The following is a 14,387-nucleotide window of genomic DNA, read 5'->3' as shown; positions in this document are numbered from 1 at the left end:
AGTCACAACATACAAGTTTATGACAAGTTTGTACAGTTATTTCAGAACTCTTTCGGTTTTTAATTTTAATGGTGTTTACTACTTTTGCTATTTTCTGGATAGTATTACTCTGATAGTGGGTACTTTCCTTTTTAAAATTTTAGTTCTTTTGTTTCTGTGAGACATGAGTAAAAATGATGTGAAATTTTTCAACATTTAAAGAGAAACTTCCAGTGGGAATTCCCTGTTCCCATCTGATAATGCAGCTGGAAAAAAACACCGACTGCATAAAAGCCATTGAAATGCTGGTAGCTCTTTCGGTGATTATATTTCCAGAAGAAAATTCAAAATAGTCATCTTCATTTTGATTTTTAGGCATATCGAACACTTTTTATGGGTGATTACAAATTGCAGTGGGAATTGCTGCTTATGATATTGTCAAATCTGCTTCGAAAATTTAGAGGTCACAGTAGACTTAACACTTGGTCATGCCAGTAAGCTACACTTTAGTAATTTTTTCTTCTTTTCATATTATGTTATCCTTCACACAGCAATTCAGGGAATGAGTTTTTATAGTGCAGTTATAGAGACGTTGTTATGGCAGCAAAGTGTTAAATGAGAAAAACAAGGTGATTTCTGGAAACTAAGAATTAATTTTTTTTTTTTTAATTGTTTCTATTAGAGAGGCAAATTGGAAGGTGGGGTTTACAGCAGAAGGAAAACAGGGAATATTGGTGTTTTGTCCAGTGACACATGTCCTAGTAATTTATTGTCTAGGTAAAGGGTAGAATGCCACTTAGTTCTGAAGGCTGGAAATGACAGCCTGAAATCTGATTTCTGAATTAGTAGATCTACTTTCATCTCTGACACTTGCGGATTTAACAGCCTTATATCTAGCTGTTGATTCCAGTAATTTTAGTAAGAGTGCAGTTCTCTGACAATATCTGTTGATTACATCTGCTAGAAAAGAAATTGAAAATTGACTGTTTCCTAAAAAGTGTTGCATACTTTCCTCTGCTGTGCTAAGGGGATGTGAGAAAATGCAAAAGGGAAAGGGAGGGAGACAAGCACCCTGTGTTTGCATAAGGTCTTGGTGAGGTGTCAGTACATCCTGTACAATAGGTTCCCATAAGTGACACAGAACTGAGTCTGTGTGTCTTGTAGGCAGAGGATACGATTAAGCATGAGGTGCATGATCCTGCTCTAAACATGGCAGTAGTTACAGCTGCATTTGGTAACACCAAATCTCCTTCTGCAAAATGAACCTCTTCACCAGAGTCTGAGTTACACTTGACTCTTGCTCAAAATGCGGCTACTAGGAGAGGAGGAGAGCTTGTATATACCATGTTTTCTGATTGTTACATGCAGAACCACATATTTCTCAAGTTGAATGAGAGATAGAGGGTTGCTTTGCTTACCGCCTTGTAGCTGTTAACTCAGAATAAAGTTCCTGTTAAATTCTTAAAAATCGAATTGAGTGAGATTTCAGGAAGCTTTTTCGTTGGGGAAAATCCCAGTGATTTCAGTACTTTTGAAATCCTGACCTCTTTAAGAAGATGCATTCATACAGGCTGCACAATAAGATGGTGCCTAATTCATTTAATAAAAGAGCAACAGGGTTGCTTCAAGAATTAGAAAATAAATCTTGGTTGCACTGCAGGTATGAAAATCCTGAAAGATTTAAGAACATTTTAGCTTTTTTTTTTTTTTTAGCTGACAAGAATGAAAGATTTCAGTAAAGAGTAAATAGAACAAACATGGAGTTGGTTTGAAACAATCTGTTCGCACACTCGACTAGTAAAACAGAGTTTAATTAAAAATCCAAATGGTGGGGTCTTATGTTTAATTAGGCTTGGTTTGATCCTTTTGGTTGGAAGTGTATAGCATCAGAAGGTGAAAGTTGTCTGTTTTCATTTTCACCTAACTGTGGGCAGCCTAATTTTCTTTGCACAGAGGGCTGTAGATCACCTTTGGAGCTGGGACTGGGCAATGCTCTTTCACCTGTCAAAATCCTTGGAATGTTTCACATTCTCAGTAAGAGTTAACCAGTCATTGAGAAGATCCTACAGCTGTTTTGAGGCTGTTCAAACACAGTATATGTGGAGTTTGAAGATTTTATAATTTTTTTTTTATTTTCCCAAATACTTCTTAGCACACTTCTACAAAACTGAATGCCTTACTTAAGGCACCCCCACAGCCTCTATCAGTTGTGCTCTGGAATCCTTTAAAAAGCTGTTATCGGTTTCCCAAGTTATTTGAAGGCAACATCAATATTCACCTGGAAAGATTTATTTTTTTTACTGTACTTCGTGGTAAGAAAGAATTACTTTCCGATTTTTGACACAACTGGTGACACTCACATGATATTTATACTTTTTTTTTCTTTTTTTTTAAGATCAAGTTTGCAAATTGTTCATCTGCATTCATAGTGTTGTTTGGGGGGAGGTGGTGGGAAGGATGTTCTTCCTGCTTTTATTGGATTGTTAGAAGTACTTTAAATACATGAAGGACTTCTGGTTGTTCTGGAGGGAGAAGAGAAAAGATTTTACAATTGGTTTGCATAGGCTCTGAGGAAGAAACCTAACAAACTTTTTACTATAAATGGCTCCAATTTTTTAAATACTTTTTTTCTTTTTTTTCTTTTTTTTTTTTTAGTGTTTAGCTGCCTGACTTCTAAGGTGGTCACAGAATTTGGAAAAAAAAAAAAAAGTTGGCTTCTGTGATAAAAGCTTTGGGATAGGAAAGGTAGAATCTTAATCTCTTGTGAAATATGATCTTTTGAAAAGCTTTTATTGGTGGCTAGCAATTTCAATTCCTATAACTTTTGCAAAATAAAATGCAAGCAACATAAATTGCTTGGAAGGACTGTCAAGTAACACTGTTTTTCATTTGACAGTACTTAACAACTGTGATTCCTTATGAGAAGAAAAATGGACCCCCATCTGTTGAAGATCTTCAAACATTAACCAAAAGTGAGCATATGAAATTCCCCCGCTGATCCTTTCCTCTTTGTATTTCCAGCTGTGGTTGCTCAAAACCAATGAATCCATACAGTTATCTCTTCCCCCTTACCCTATGCTATGTACGTAAGATTGCATGATTTTTAACCATGCATTTTGGCCAGTTTTTACTTGTTTTCTGAGCCTTCACGGCATGTTTATTTTCTAGCTGTTTTCTGGAACCCTGAAGGCTAGAAACAAGCTTGCATGTATCAGGAAGTAAATGTTCTCACTTTATTTTAACAGGTGGGCCTTATGGAAAATACTGCATGTCATGGAATTTTGCAATACTGTCTTACAGTACCTGATATACCCCTGTTTGTTTCAACTGGCTGTGCTTTACTGAGGTTATTGTAATGACTTCCAAAAATTGGAATGGATGTTGGGACACTTAAGAGTAGTTGTATAATGATTGCACTTGATTGCCCTTAAAACAGCCTGCTTCTCTCTGGGTTGGGGGTTTTTTTTGTTAATAAATTTTAATAATTAGGAAGTATAAACCAGAGTTCTGACAGTGCTTTGAATTCCCCCTTCTTCACATCTTTTTAGGCCAGATCCTCAAAATTATTTATAAGTTCAAAGTCCGCTGATTTGTTTATTTTTTTATTCTAATTTGCATGAAAAATAAGGTGGTATTTTTAAAAAAAAAATTATTAAGGTGGTGAAATACAGCAGAGCATCTCTGGGAGTCAATGGCATTTCCTTCATTTGAGGTTTATAGGTTTATAGTTTAAAAATAGATGGTACAGTGCGTCAATGTATTTGATCAGATCTCAGTGCAGGGTTTTGGATCTAACTACGTCTTAAGGTGCTTTCCAGCAGCACGGGTCTGTGATTCCTCAGGTGGCTGAGGGGTGGTAAAAGACTCATTGGTTGTTTCCTGGAAAGAGAAAAGAAGTATTTTACAAATTCTCAAGTAAATGAAATGTTTAAGCAGGAATTAAATTCCCTTTATTTTTCTTCAGTAGGCACCCTTAGCTGGTAATTCATACTTACTCTGTGACAAATGGATATTTCATTTTATATTTACTCCTGCAGAGAAATTTACCCTCTTGCCATATTTAAATTTCACTTGAAAATATTCTCAAAAATTCAATATTAAGCAGAGAGAGGTTAAAGCCTCCTGAAAACATTTTGTGTTGTTTGACAGTTTATTAACAAAACGTCTTGTACAAATGCAGTGTAAAGAGTATTAACAGTATTGCCTTCTGTGGGCTGGTTGGACCTTGATCCTGTGACTCAGTTGCAGATTTCTGACTCACTCTCTCTGCTGTTGTTAAGGCAGACGGTAAAGCAGGTGTTTGGGGTTCGTTGGTTGTTTTTTCTTTCAAAGCTGTGTATTATTCCATACTTATGAACACTAATGTTTTACTTCAACATAAAAATTGAAATAAAACACCTGTTAGTTTAGAGTCTCAATGTGAGGAATTTGGAGCTTATTATATACTGCTGCTATTCAGTATAATTCTGTACTTTTGATTCTTTAAGTCATTTCCAGAGCACTTCATAAAAGATTGTTGATGGTTTTGTTTATGGAGTAAGAGACAAGCTTACATGTGTCAAGTTTAGCTAGTCTAAATGTTTTTCCTTCTTCAGAAATATGCAAGGATGGACAATTTTTACTTGATACAAGTAAAAAAAATGGCATTTTGGCATTATTCAAAGTTAATGCCAAATTCAGTCATGTATTTAAGATTTTCTAAGCTACAGCTGCTAATGTTCACCATTTCAGGGGAAGAAAACCACCAACATTTTCATCAGATCATTCACAGCAGGTTTTCTCCAGAAAAGTGTCATTATTCCATGATTCAAGTTGAAGATCAGGGAAATAAATTAAGTAATGGAGCATACTTTTTTGGCCTAAGATTCCCAACCCTCCAGTAGCTGTTAGCACATTTTAGTTTTGGATATGGTGACTTTATTTTTGAGAGATTATTTTATAGGGAATAGGTACTTTTTTTGTTATGACTGATGACATTTTACTGTCATAATTAACCAAGTAAAATGGGTCTCTTGCATCCATCTATTGTGGAGTTCAGTGAGAATTACACAAGTGAAGGGTGGAGATATGATGTGTCTTGTTTTATCTTCTCATGTGCCATTTAAGAGTTTTCTTCCTAATCTGGTAGTTATATCCCTATGAGTAATTGAAACAGCTCCACGGTATTTCTTTTGAGAATGTTGTCTTTAATTTATGACTAAATATCTGAATTTTTTTTTCATACTTTAGTCCTGCATGCCATGAAAGAGGATAGCGAGAAAGTGCCAAGCTTGTTAACTGACTATATTTTAAAGGGTGAGTATGTGTCTTAAGAGGGCTTTTTGTATTCTAAATTAACTTAATGTACTACAATGTGTGTTTGAAAAGAGTAGTCCTACAGCATTCATGAATTATATTGCCCTTCTATCAAACACAACTCTCATTTATATGCGATTCTATTTCATCCAAGGTTTCTGAGCATATAGTTCATAAATAAAACATGTTTATTTTGTTTGTAATAGTATAATACAGCAAAGTTTGTGGTGTATATTCAAATAGGTGAAGGACATCGACCAGAGCAGAGCAGCATGGCTTACAAAGTTAAATGGGTATAGTTAAAAACTTGTGTTGTACAGGTTTTTCAGAATCAGAATTCAAACTGCCTATGGTAATAATGCATTTGCTAGATGAAGTGCTTATAGCTTCATTTTAAGTGTTAACCTTCTGATCAATAGTAAAAATTATTTACTTTACATTTACTTGTTATACCTTCTTCACATTTTATTTAAAAGGTTTGTGTACGAGTCATTTATTTTCCAGTCTTATACATTGTTTTTATTACTAGAAAGTCAGATGCTGAAAATCACTGCTTGCTTTAGCTTTAAGGAGTTGTTTCAGGTAGTTTCCGCGTTGTTAAATTACTTTCAAATGTTTTTCTTCTGACTTCATTTTTTGCCTAGATCTTACTAATGCTTATGTTCTTACTTCATTCTTGGCATATAAATGGTACCGTCATCTTAGTGGTTAAAGTTTAGCTTATGCATCAAACTCCCAAGATCTGAACAAATGGGTATACAAAAGGATGATGGATGCCTTTTTATTTGCCACCCAAATATATATTTTGTTCTGTTTCATGTTCATACGCTGCCAAGTTTTTCTCTTCTTTTGGTATCATGCTTTCCAAGTCTCACTATTTTTTCAAATACAGTCATTTGACTTAAGTCCGTCCATGTGATTTTTAAAGGGTTTTGTATTTCTTACACAGACTTCTAATCACTCTCATTTTGCAGAGATTCGAAAGTACTTTCAGGTTAAATTTGTGGATGAAATTTAGTGTGCTGTTGCTTCAGAAAATCTGAATAGAGAGCTGTGTAGTATTCTAGAATCTCTGATAGACTTCCTATTGGAAAAGGCTCATTTCTAAGTTTTGTGTAGCATTGCAGAACTACCACATACAATAAGAATGCAGTGATCCTTTCAGTTGATTCCTTTGATTTTGCCATTGTTTACTTACCCTTTCTGAAAATCCTTCTTAAATTAGACAGATGAATTTGATTATGAGCTGAGAGCCATTTAGGCTCAAGATCAAGGTTTTCTTAATGGTGATGGCACTAGACTTTTTTTGTTAAGCAGAATCTTTGACCCAAGAGGATGAACTGTTGCCAATAATTAAAGCTATTTACTCTTCATCATAATACATCTGGTAGAAACTGATTGAAATGAATAGTGTTCTTTACAGTGTCTGCTCTTATTTTTAGACTTAGCTATCCAGAAAAGCTTTCAGATTACTAGGATGCTGAGAAGAAACTGGCCACCTAAGGAAATGGAGAAAACTTCTGCAGAGGAGGCTTATAAAAGTAGATTAGCTGAACATATGACAGGCTGATCTAGGAAGCTTGATGCTGAGGTTCCTTCCTACCTCTGCCTCTGCATGCTCATGACTTTAAAATCACCAGGGATGTTCTACTAGCTAGATGCAACAATTACAAAATCATCATACTCACATTAACTCTGTTGGATCAAACAGGTCGTCATACACAAGCACTGTTGTCTCTGAACTGTAGAACACAAATTATGGGAGTATGAAGAGTAATCACTCATATCACTCATACTGAAAGGAAAAGGTGATTTTTTTTTTTTTTCCCTCAGCTACCATTTTATTATTGAACAGAACTAAGCCTTTCTTGATCTTCTGTGGGTCTGTTGGCACAATGGCAAGAAGTCATAGAAGCTAGTGAGCACAGAATATTACTCTTCCTTTCAATGTAGCCTTATCTAAGCTTCATATCGCTGTGTTTAGATTACTTTAAGTACTTACAGCTCAGCTGACAGTGTTACATTGTAGTGTAGATTTATCCTGTGGAACACGCAAAGTCTTCTGATTGTTTCTGAAGTTGAAATCTATTTCTGGTTTTCTGCCACTAAAACTTTTGGCCGGAGGCCTCAGTGAGACTTCATACATGGTACAAAATACTCCTAGCCACCTGTCTATTGTCTGGAAATTATTTTTAAAGCTTGTTAAAGGGAGATTAGATGATTCTATACAATCACTTAAAGCAACTTTCAGCTCAGCTTTTGTACCTGGATTCCAACCTACTCCTTGAATTTCAAAAGGAGTGACCTACCTTTTGAAGAGTCTGCTCTCTTCACTGGAAAGACTAAAAAGGTCTTGGCAAGGTGAAATTATTATGAGGATTTAGGGGTTTGAATTTCTTTTCTAAAAGAAGCAGGAGGATAACAAGTTCTGGACCCAGTAATAATCATCCTTATGTTACAGTGATAATTGTATTCATTTTACATTTTTTTACTCTGTGATCTAGCTATTGTCTTACAGTGAATGGATTCCATTTCCTTTCATTAAGCTTTAATCAAGAAATGAAATTTTTAAATATGTGAATTATATCACCAAGGATACTTTGTTCTGTTAAAATCTGTTAACTTCTTGTTTCTTTGAGGATCATTTTCCAATCTTACAACACAAAAACAGGCAGTAAATTATATGTGACAATAGGGTATGTGTAGCTTTATGGAAAATCTGATTAGTGTGGCATTTGTCAGCACTAGGTGAAACCTTCTTTCTAGCTCTATATTCTATTTTACAGAGCAAAGAAAAAAACTCTTAGCAGTCCTTAAATGATTTTTTTTTTTTTTTAAAGCAGCACTGTCTTTTTATTCTATGGTATTTTAAAAAATTAGAACATACCATCTTATGTGAGTGTTATGGCTGTCCACAGAATTAGTAATAAACTTGTCCAGATATTGTTGGTTACTGTTGAAAAGTTACTTAGATTGTTTAGAAGCAAGAGCTGAAGGAAAAATATCAGGAAAAAAGTGATTCTAACAATTGCCATTGTATTGTTGGCATAACATAACGGGACAAATAAAAGAATAATGCTGTGAACCTGGAAAGGTTAATGGAACCATAAGATTGAGCAATAAGTGTTGATTTAACAAGAAATCTTGCCAAATTCACTGGTGTTCCGATACAAAGACAGTGAAATAAGTTTATATTTTCTCTGAATTTCATAGTGTTTTGTAGAAATGTCACCATCTTGAATATCTTGAACTAAATGCCAAAATAATTCTGAAATTTGTGGAAGACTAAATCTGGATCATGTAGGAAGACGCATACAGACTCCCTCTGTGTGTGTTGTCTAATAGTTGATATCTTCATTTAATAATGATTGAGTGAGTTTGTTTTGGCAATGCTGTTTGGGCAAGAGCTGGAGCATGGGACTGGAACTTGAAGGAGAGTTCTGCCACCAGATCTGCTGTTGACCTTCTGTGTTACCATAGATCGTTCCTGCACTTTTTTTTCATAACCAGCTGATGCTTCTGAAATGCTGGAAGTGAAAATCCTCAGAACATGGGATATGCAAATCCAGTATAATAGAGAAGTGAAAAAGGCCAATGCAACTCAGTGCATTTCATGTTAGGAAAAAAAAAAAACAACCCACAATCCTCTCCATAAGCATTTCTGAATAGGATTATTAGTTTTGAAATTACTTCTGGTGATTGTTTTTTTAAAGCATCCTCTTTTCCCAGTTTTGGCCATTCCCTGTGTCCCCCAAAATGTTAAAAATATCATCATTTTGTCCTCATGCTTAAGTCCGTCTTTCCAGTGATGAGTTAGCTCTCCCCTGGATCTATTCCATAGGGAGTACCTCCTCAGAGGTAAGTATCCCAAAGCCAGACTATGTACGTATTCTGTGTAGTCTTGTGCAATGCAGTAACTTGCCTTCTCTTGTTCATGTTACTCTTGATGCAACCTAAATTATTTTCAAAGGGATTTTTTTCCTTTCATGGGGTTCTGTTTCTTTTTACTTTTCAGTGAACATTTCTGTCCTAAAGTTAGTAAGGGACTTAGTGATTTACTTTGCAAGTAAATTGTAGTTCTTCCCCACCAGCGTATGATTCCTATTATATTTTGTAGGTTTAGAATGAAAATAGATGGTAACGTGAAATTTATAAGCATTTGCAATTTTGCTTACATTTTTCTGAATCTATTTTAACATATTAATATTTTTATTATAGTTTTTCAGTAGGGGTCATGAAGTAGAAACTGAGATTTGGAAGAGGGTGGGGGAATGCACTTGCTGACAGGAAAAGAAATATCAAGCCAACACTGAAATTCTTGATCTTGGCACACTTTCAGACTGAGGGTAGCAGCTTAGTAAACTCACTGTATTTAAGTACTGTTTGTGTTCATCTTTCTACTGATCTTTTTGGATAGTTTAACAAATATAATGTGCTTTGAAAACATTGTGTTTCCATTGAAAAACCTACACAAGCAAGTAGGCAGCAGTTTCTTGTGCACAAGTTCAGCTGTAAAGCAGGGAGCACAGATGGAGATATTTTTGTCATATCTTGTAGTTGCATTGTTTTTAGGTGTCTCAACAAGAATAGATACCATATCCTTAGATGAAAGCATGTTTTTATTGACTATACCCATTGAATTTTTTTTAACAGAAGCTTTCAGTCTCTCTTCTTGCATGTATAATGTAATGACTTTTTGCATTGTGATTTATTTGCCAAGTACAATAATGCAACAAGCAGTAGCATCTGTAATCCTTGAAGTATGCAAGTTTAGATTGCTTTCTGAAGAAAGTGCCTCTGTGTGGTTATGTTGTCTGTCTCTTCAGCCTCACAAATAATAATTGCCAATTTCAACCCCACAAGACAGAAAGAAGGGTTGTGGGTATAACTGCATTTCACAAATACTGTAGGCAACTGCATCTAGGTAGGAGAAGGACTGAAACCACTATTTCTATTGAGCTAAAGGCTATTTGCTTTGAAAAACCAACATCCAGTTGGCCAGATCGCTTTTATGGATTCATGTACAGGTGAATGCACTTAGAATACCTTCTACCAGTTTGGAGGCATGAGGACAGAGGAACAATATGGGGAGGACCTGCTGGGATGGAGTTCATAGCAAATTTAAAGTAGAAGCTGAGGAAGGTGTTGTGGGAAGGGGAATTACCAAGTTTTATTGTAATGATGGTAAGAAGAAGTATCTGAGGAAATCTGCTGGAAGCAAGGATTCCTTAATTTAGCTACTTACGGAACAAATCAATTATATATATGAAATGTTAGCCTGTAGATATACACAGAATCAATATATCAGGGATAGGTTGTCTGGTATCACATCTAGGGACATTATTTCAAGATTATTAGGTTTTACTTTCAGTTTTCACAAAATTCGAAAATTTAATTTCATGTACAGGGATAATTTTTGAATATAACATACTACCAGTACAATACACAAACTGAATAAATCATTCTCTGTACCCCTGCAAGGTTAATTTGTTTTTCCTTAATTCGAGAACACATGTAAGCGTAAATAATTGTGACATTCTCAAAACTATTATATATAACAATAGATAACTATGTATTTATAGCTGAAATAAATGCTATTGAAAACAGATGTATCCTTACAGTAAACTGTTCTAAGATGTATTTATTGCTAAGCCTTGTGTTCTTTTCCAATTGTCCTTAAACAGTAATTGTGACATAAAAATACAGTGCTAAAAATAATATGCTATACATTACTGTTGAGTAAAATGCATTAAATATGTCTAGTATTTTCTTTTAGGCTTTTTTCTGAATGTAGATGTCATGAAAGCAGAATCATTTTCCATCTTCAGGCATGCTTTGCTACTTTGTATCTGATCTTCCAAGCTTCCAATAAAGGCTTAAAAAACCCAGCATTTATTTTAATAAAGCAAGAATTACACCTTGTTCCATTTTTTAATTATGCAAATATGTCAGAAAAAGAACATTTATTTTGTTGCCTTTGAAGTTTTTGTTTAATTGTTACACCTGACTTCTTTATTTGCTTTTGTGTTGTGCTAGCATTGGTTTGAAAGCTGGATTGCTCTGAGGTTTGTGAAACAGGAATGAGAAACATGTGAAGGACATGTCTTATCTTCCCACTGTGTGATTCAACTGCACGCACCAGAATTAGAAAGCAGAGTTAGAATCTCAAATTGTCAGTGCCTATTTTTAAAATATAACTGCATGAGTCGCCTTCTATTTAATGTTCTGTTTTCTAATAGAACACCTCAAAAAGCACTGTTTAAGACATGACCTTTAGTTAACTCATTTCTGGATAGTATTAGTTAAAGATAGTGGGTTGTGTCACTTAGTTATCTTTTGAGAAGAGGATATCTTGTCGGTTTCAACTGATTTCTAGATTTTACCATGTTACTCATAGGATAGAAGTAAATTTTTAAGTATTTTAGTATATACAATACATTTTTACACAGACTAACTGCACTGATATTTATCAAGATGTATTTGTGGTTCTTTTGCAGTTCTGTGTCCTACATGAAGAGGGCTGTCTTTCAGAATTAGCCATGCTCCTTCCTGTGATGAGAAGCTTTCCATGGATATAACTCATAGTATTTTTTCATTTGGCACTATACCTAAATCAGTATGCATTTACCTCCTTTGTGTGTGCGTGGATTTTCTGATCCTACAGTAAGTCTTCTGGGCATGACAACTCATCCATTTTAACTTAATAGTGCAATGAACTGGAGCAGGGAACAAACAGTGTACAGTTTTACTCACATTGTTCTGGCTTTTTAAAGTCTATTTTTACATTGTATAGCATGTAGTAAATCCTCCTGCACATTTTGTTGTTGGAAGGAAAAGTAAACTTTGAATAGTGTAAATAAAATAAGCCTAGTTTTAAGGAATACATATTTAAAAGCATCCTTAGTTCCTAGAGCAAAGTTGCAAAAAGGATCATAGTTGGGCTTGGACTATAAGATTTGAGTTCTCCAGGAAACACTCCAGAACAATGTTGGTGGAAGTCAGCATTTGACACTTCTTTTAAAATGGTAACTTTGAACTATACAACAGTATCAATCATACAGTGAACAAATCCAGATTCTTTGATGGTTTGGCATAAGTAATTGCTGTGTTACCTATCCTTTTTATTTAACACAAACATCTGAGTAATGTAATATTTCATATTTGGTTTTATTTTAATTATTAATGTTCAGGTGGCTTAGATATTCTCCCATATTGCTGCTATAATTTTACTGGTTTTAATAAGTGTTTGATCTTAATGAAAATGCTTCAATATATAAAAATTTTAAAAGGCTATATCTTTTTAAAAATACATGTACAGTTTGAAAAACTTGCACCTGGGTTCCAAGTTAGTATTATATTGAGACGTTCATTGTTGTGCATCTCTAAATTTTACTACAAATCTCTCTTGTAAATTGTATGCACTGTCTCGTCTGTGATGATGTATCTGCATTCAAACAGATGAGAATGTATTTTAAAAATACTGTAAAAGAAACGTACCCCATAATCTCAACATTAAATACTTGTCACAAATAATTTTGCCAGTCTTAAAGATGAGATTGAAATATAAGAAGTACTTAAATAAAGGAACTATTATCTAGGATGAATTCCTATTGATTCTACACCCAGATTTATATACTGTATATGTGAAGGCACTGGAAGATAGGTTCTAAAGAGATAAACATGTCTTTTCTTCAACCATTTTTTTCCATTTCAAGTCTTCAGTCTTTTTGTTAGTTGAAGAGAAATTTGCAGTCTTTTTGTTAGTTGAAGAGAAATTTGCTCCTGAATACCTTGTCACTTCTTTAAGACTAATTTTATCATTGTCATTTGATCAGTAAAACACATTTAGTTTGAAAATAGTTCTCATTATGCTTTCTCTTTTTTTTTTTCGAAAGGCCTCAATATTTTTGTCTTTTGTGCCTTTTTCAGTCAGTAAAGTTTTCAGCTTAAAATTCTTTCGTCCCTCCTCTCCCCCACTAGACCCCACTTGCCAGCTTGCTCAGGAGTAAATTGATCCTCTGCATAAGTGTGTCATAGGTGAGGAAGGGGTTTTTTGTTGCTTTATTCTACTTAATTTGTGGTTTCTTTTAACAAGGAAGCTGCCATTTATTTCTTTAGCTGATGTGTTACTAACTTACTATGGCATGCTTTTTCTGTAGAAATGCTTGATGTTGACTATTGATGTTTGAAAATTGGCAAAGGGGATGACCCTGCTTTGCTTCATGTTTTTTAAAAAAGATACACATGGTGTGAAACACACCATGTCTCCAAATGAGATCTATTCAGAGATGTTTCAACCTACTTTAGAGGCTTGAGGTGACAAGATGGAACAAAAAAGAAGAAAATTAAAGGAAGAATTTATTAAAAAGAAACAAACAGAAAAAAAACCCCAAAAAAACGAAAAACAACCTTCTGACAAAGTTTGTGTTGTTAGTTGTAACAAATCTTGGATGACTTAGTCACAAAATACTAAAGGCAGTAAAACTTGAAAGAAAACCCAACACTAAAGACCAGAAACAGCTTTAGTGAGTTAAGCACTTCATTATGAAAAGTACCTGTTTACCTTGTATGTAGTATTCTGGCATTAAAAAACAGCTGCCAAAGGTGGCAAGTGTTATATATACCTATATATGTACATAAAAAAAATAGATCTCAAAAGATTTGAATAAAAAGAAACATGCAAATCTGCTTTTCTGCTGAGTTCTATGTACTTCATATTCTCTATTATGCCTTCTTTTTCCAGATGCATTATTGAGTCTTGCATTCTTTCAGGGAGCAGGATTTCATTATTCTTTTTTGTTTTAGCATGTGATAGCCGTAAATGGCCACCCAAGAACAGTTGCTGACAAATACCCTAGAAGAGATTTGGTAAAAATACATTTTTACCAAAATCTGTTCCATTTTTAATACAAAGAGTCTGGGAAGCAAAATCTCTTCAAAATAATTGAATTTTAAGTTACTTAAAGTTAGGTTATTTGTATCACTTGCTTTAATAGCCTTTTTTTCTTCTTTTTAATCAAACCCTTTTTCTGAGTTTCAGCTATTTTTATTTGATATAAGGTTATTCACTTGCTGGCTAGAGTCAAATTTTGAGTCAGGAAATGTCTGGACAG

At 34.4% G+C, this 14,387-nt stretch overlaps 1 protein-coding gene across 3 annotated transcripts in view; it reads left to right on the top strand.

Moving 5' to 3' along the window:
* FEZ2 (fasciculation and elongation protein zeta 2) overlaps positions 1-13,963 on the top strand; it is a 29,490-nt gene extending 15,527 nt beyond the window's left edge. The window contains exons 7-10 of one of the 3 annotated variants that reach the window (XM_069800533.1): positions 2,876-2,951; positions 5,209-5,274; positions 11,772-13,003; positions 13,039-13,963. In XM_069800533.1, coding sequence (XP_069656634.1) covers positions 2,876-2,951; positions 5,209-5,274; positions 11,772-11,788 — 159 coding nt within the window. In that variant the 3' untranslated portion in view covers positions 11,789-13,003; positions 13,039-13,963. Of the gene's footprint in view, positions 1-2,875; positions 2,952-5,208; positions 5,275-11,310; positions 11,340-11,771; positions 13,004-13,038 lie in introns of those variants that run through there. The other 2 variants (XM_069800534.1, XM_069800535.1) reach the window with 2 other exon arrangements.
* The last annotated feature ends 424 nt before the right edge of the window (positions 13,964-14,387 follow it).

The sequence above is a fragment of the Haliaeetus albicilla genome, chromosome 13, assembly GCF_947461875.1.
Source record: "Haliaeetus albicilla chromosome 13, bHalAlb1.1, whole genome shotgun sequence".
Lineage (NCBI taxonomy): Eukaryota > Metazoa > Chordata > Aves > Accipitriformes > Accipitridae > Haliaeetus > Haliaeetus albicilla.
This window is presented reverse-complemented; position numbering and strand designations above follow the sequence as displayed.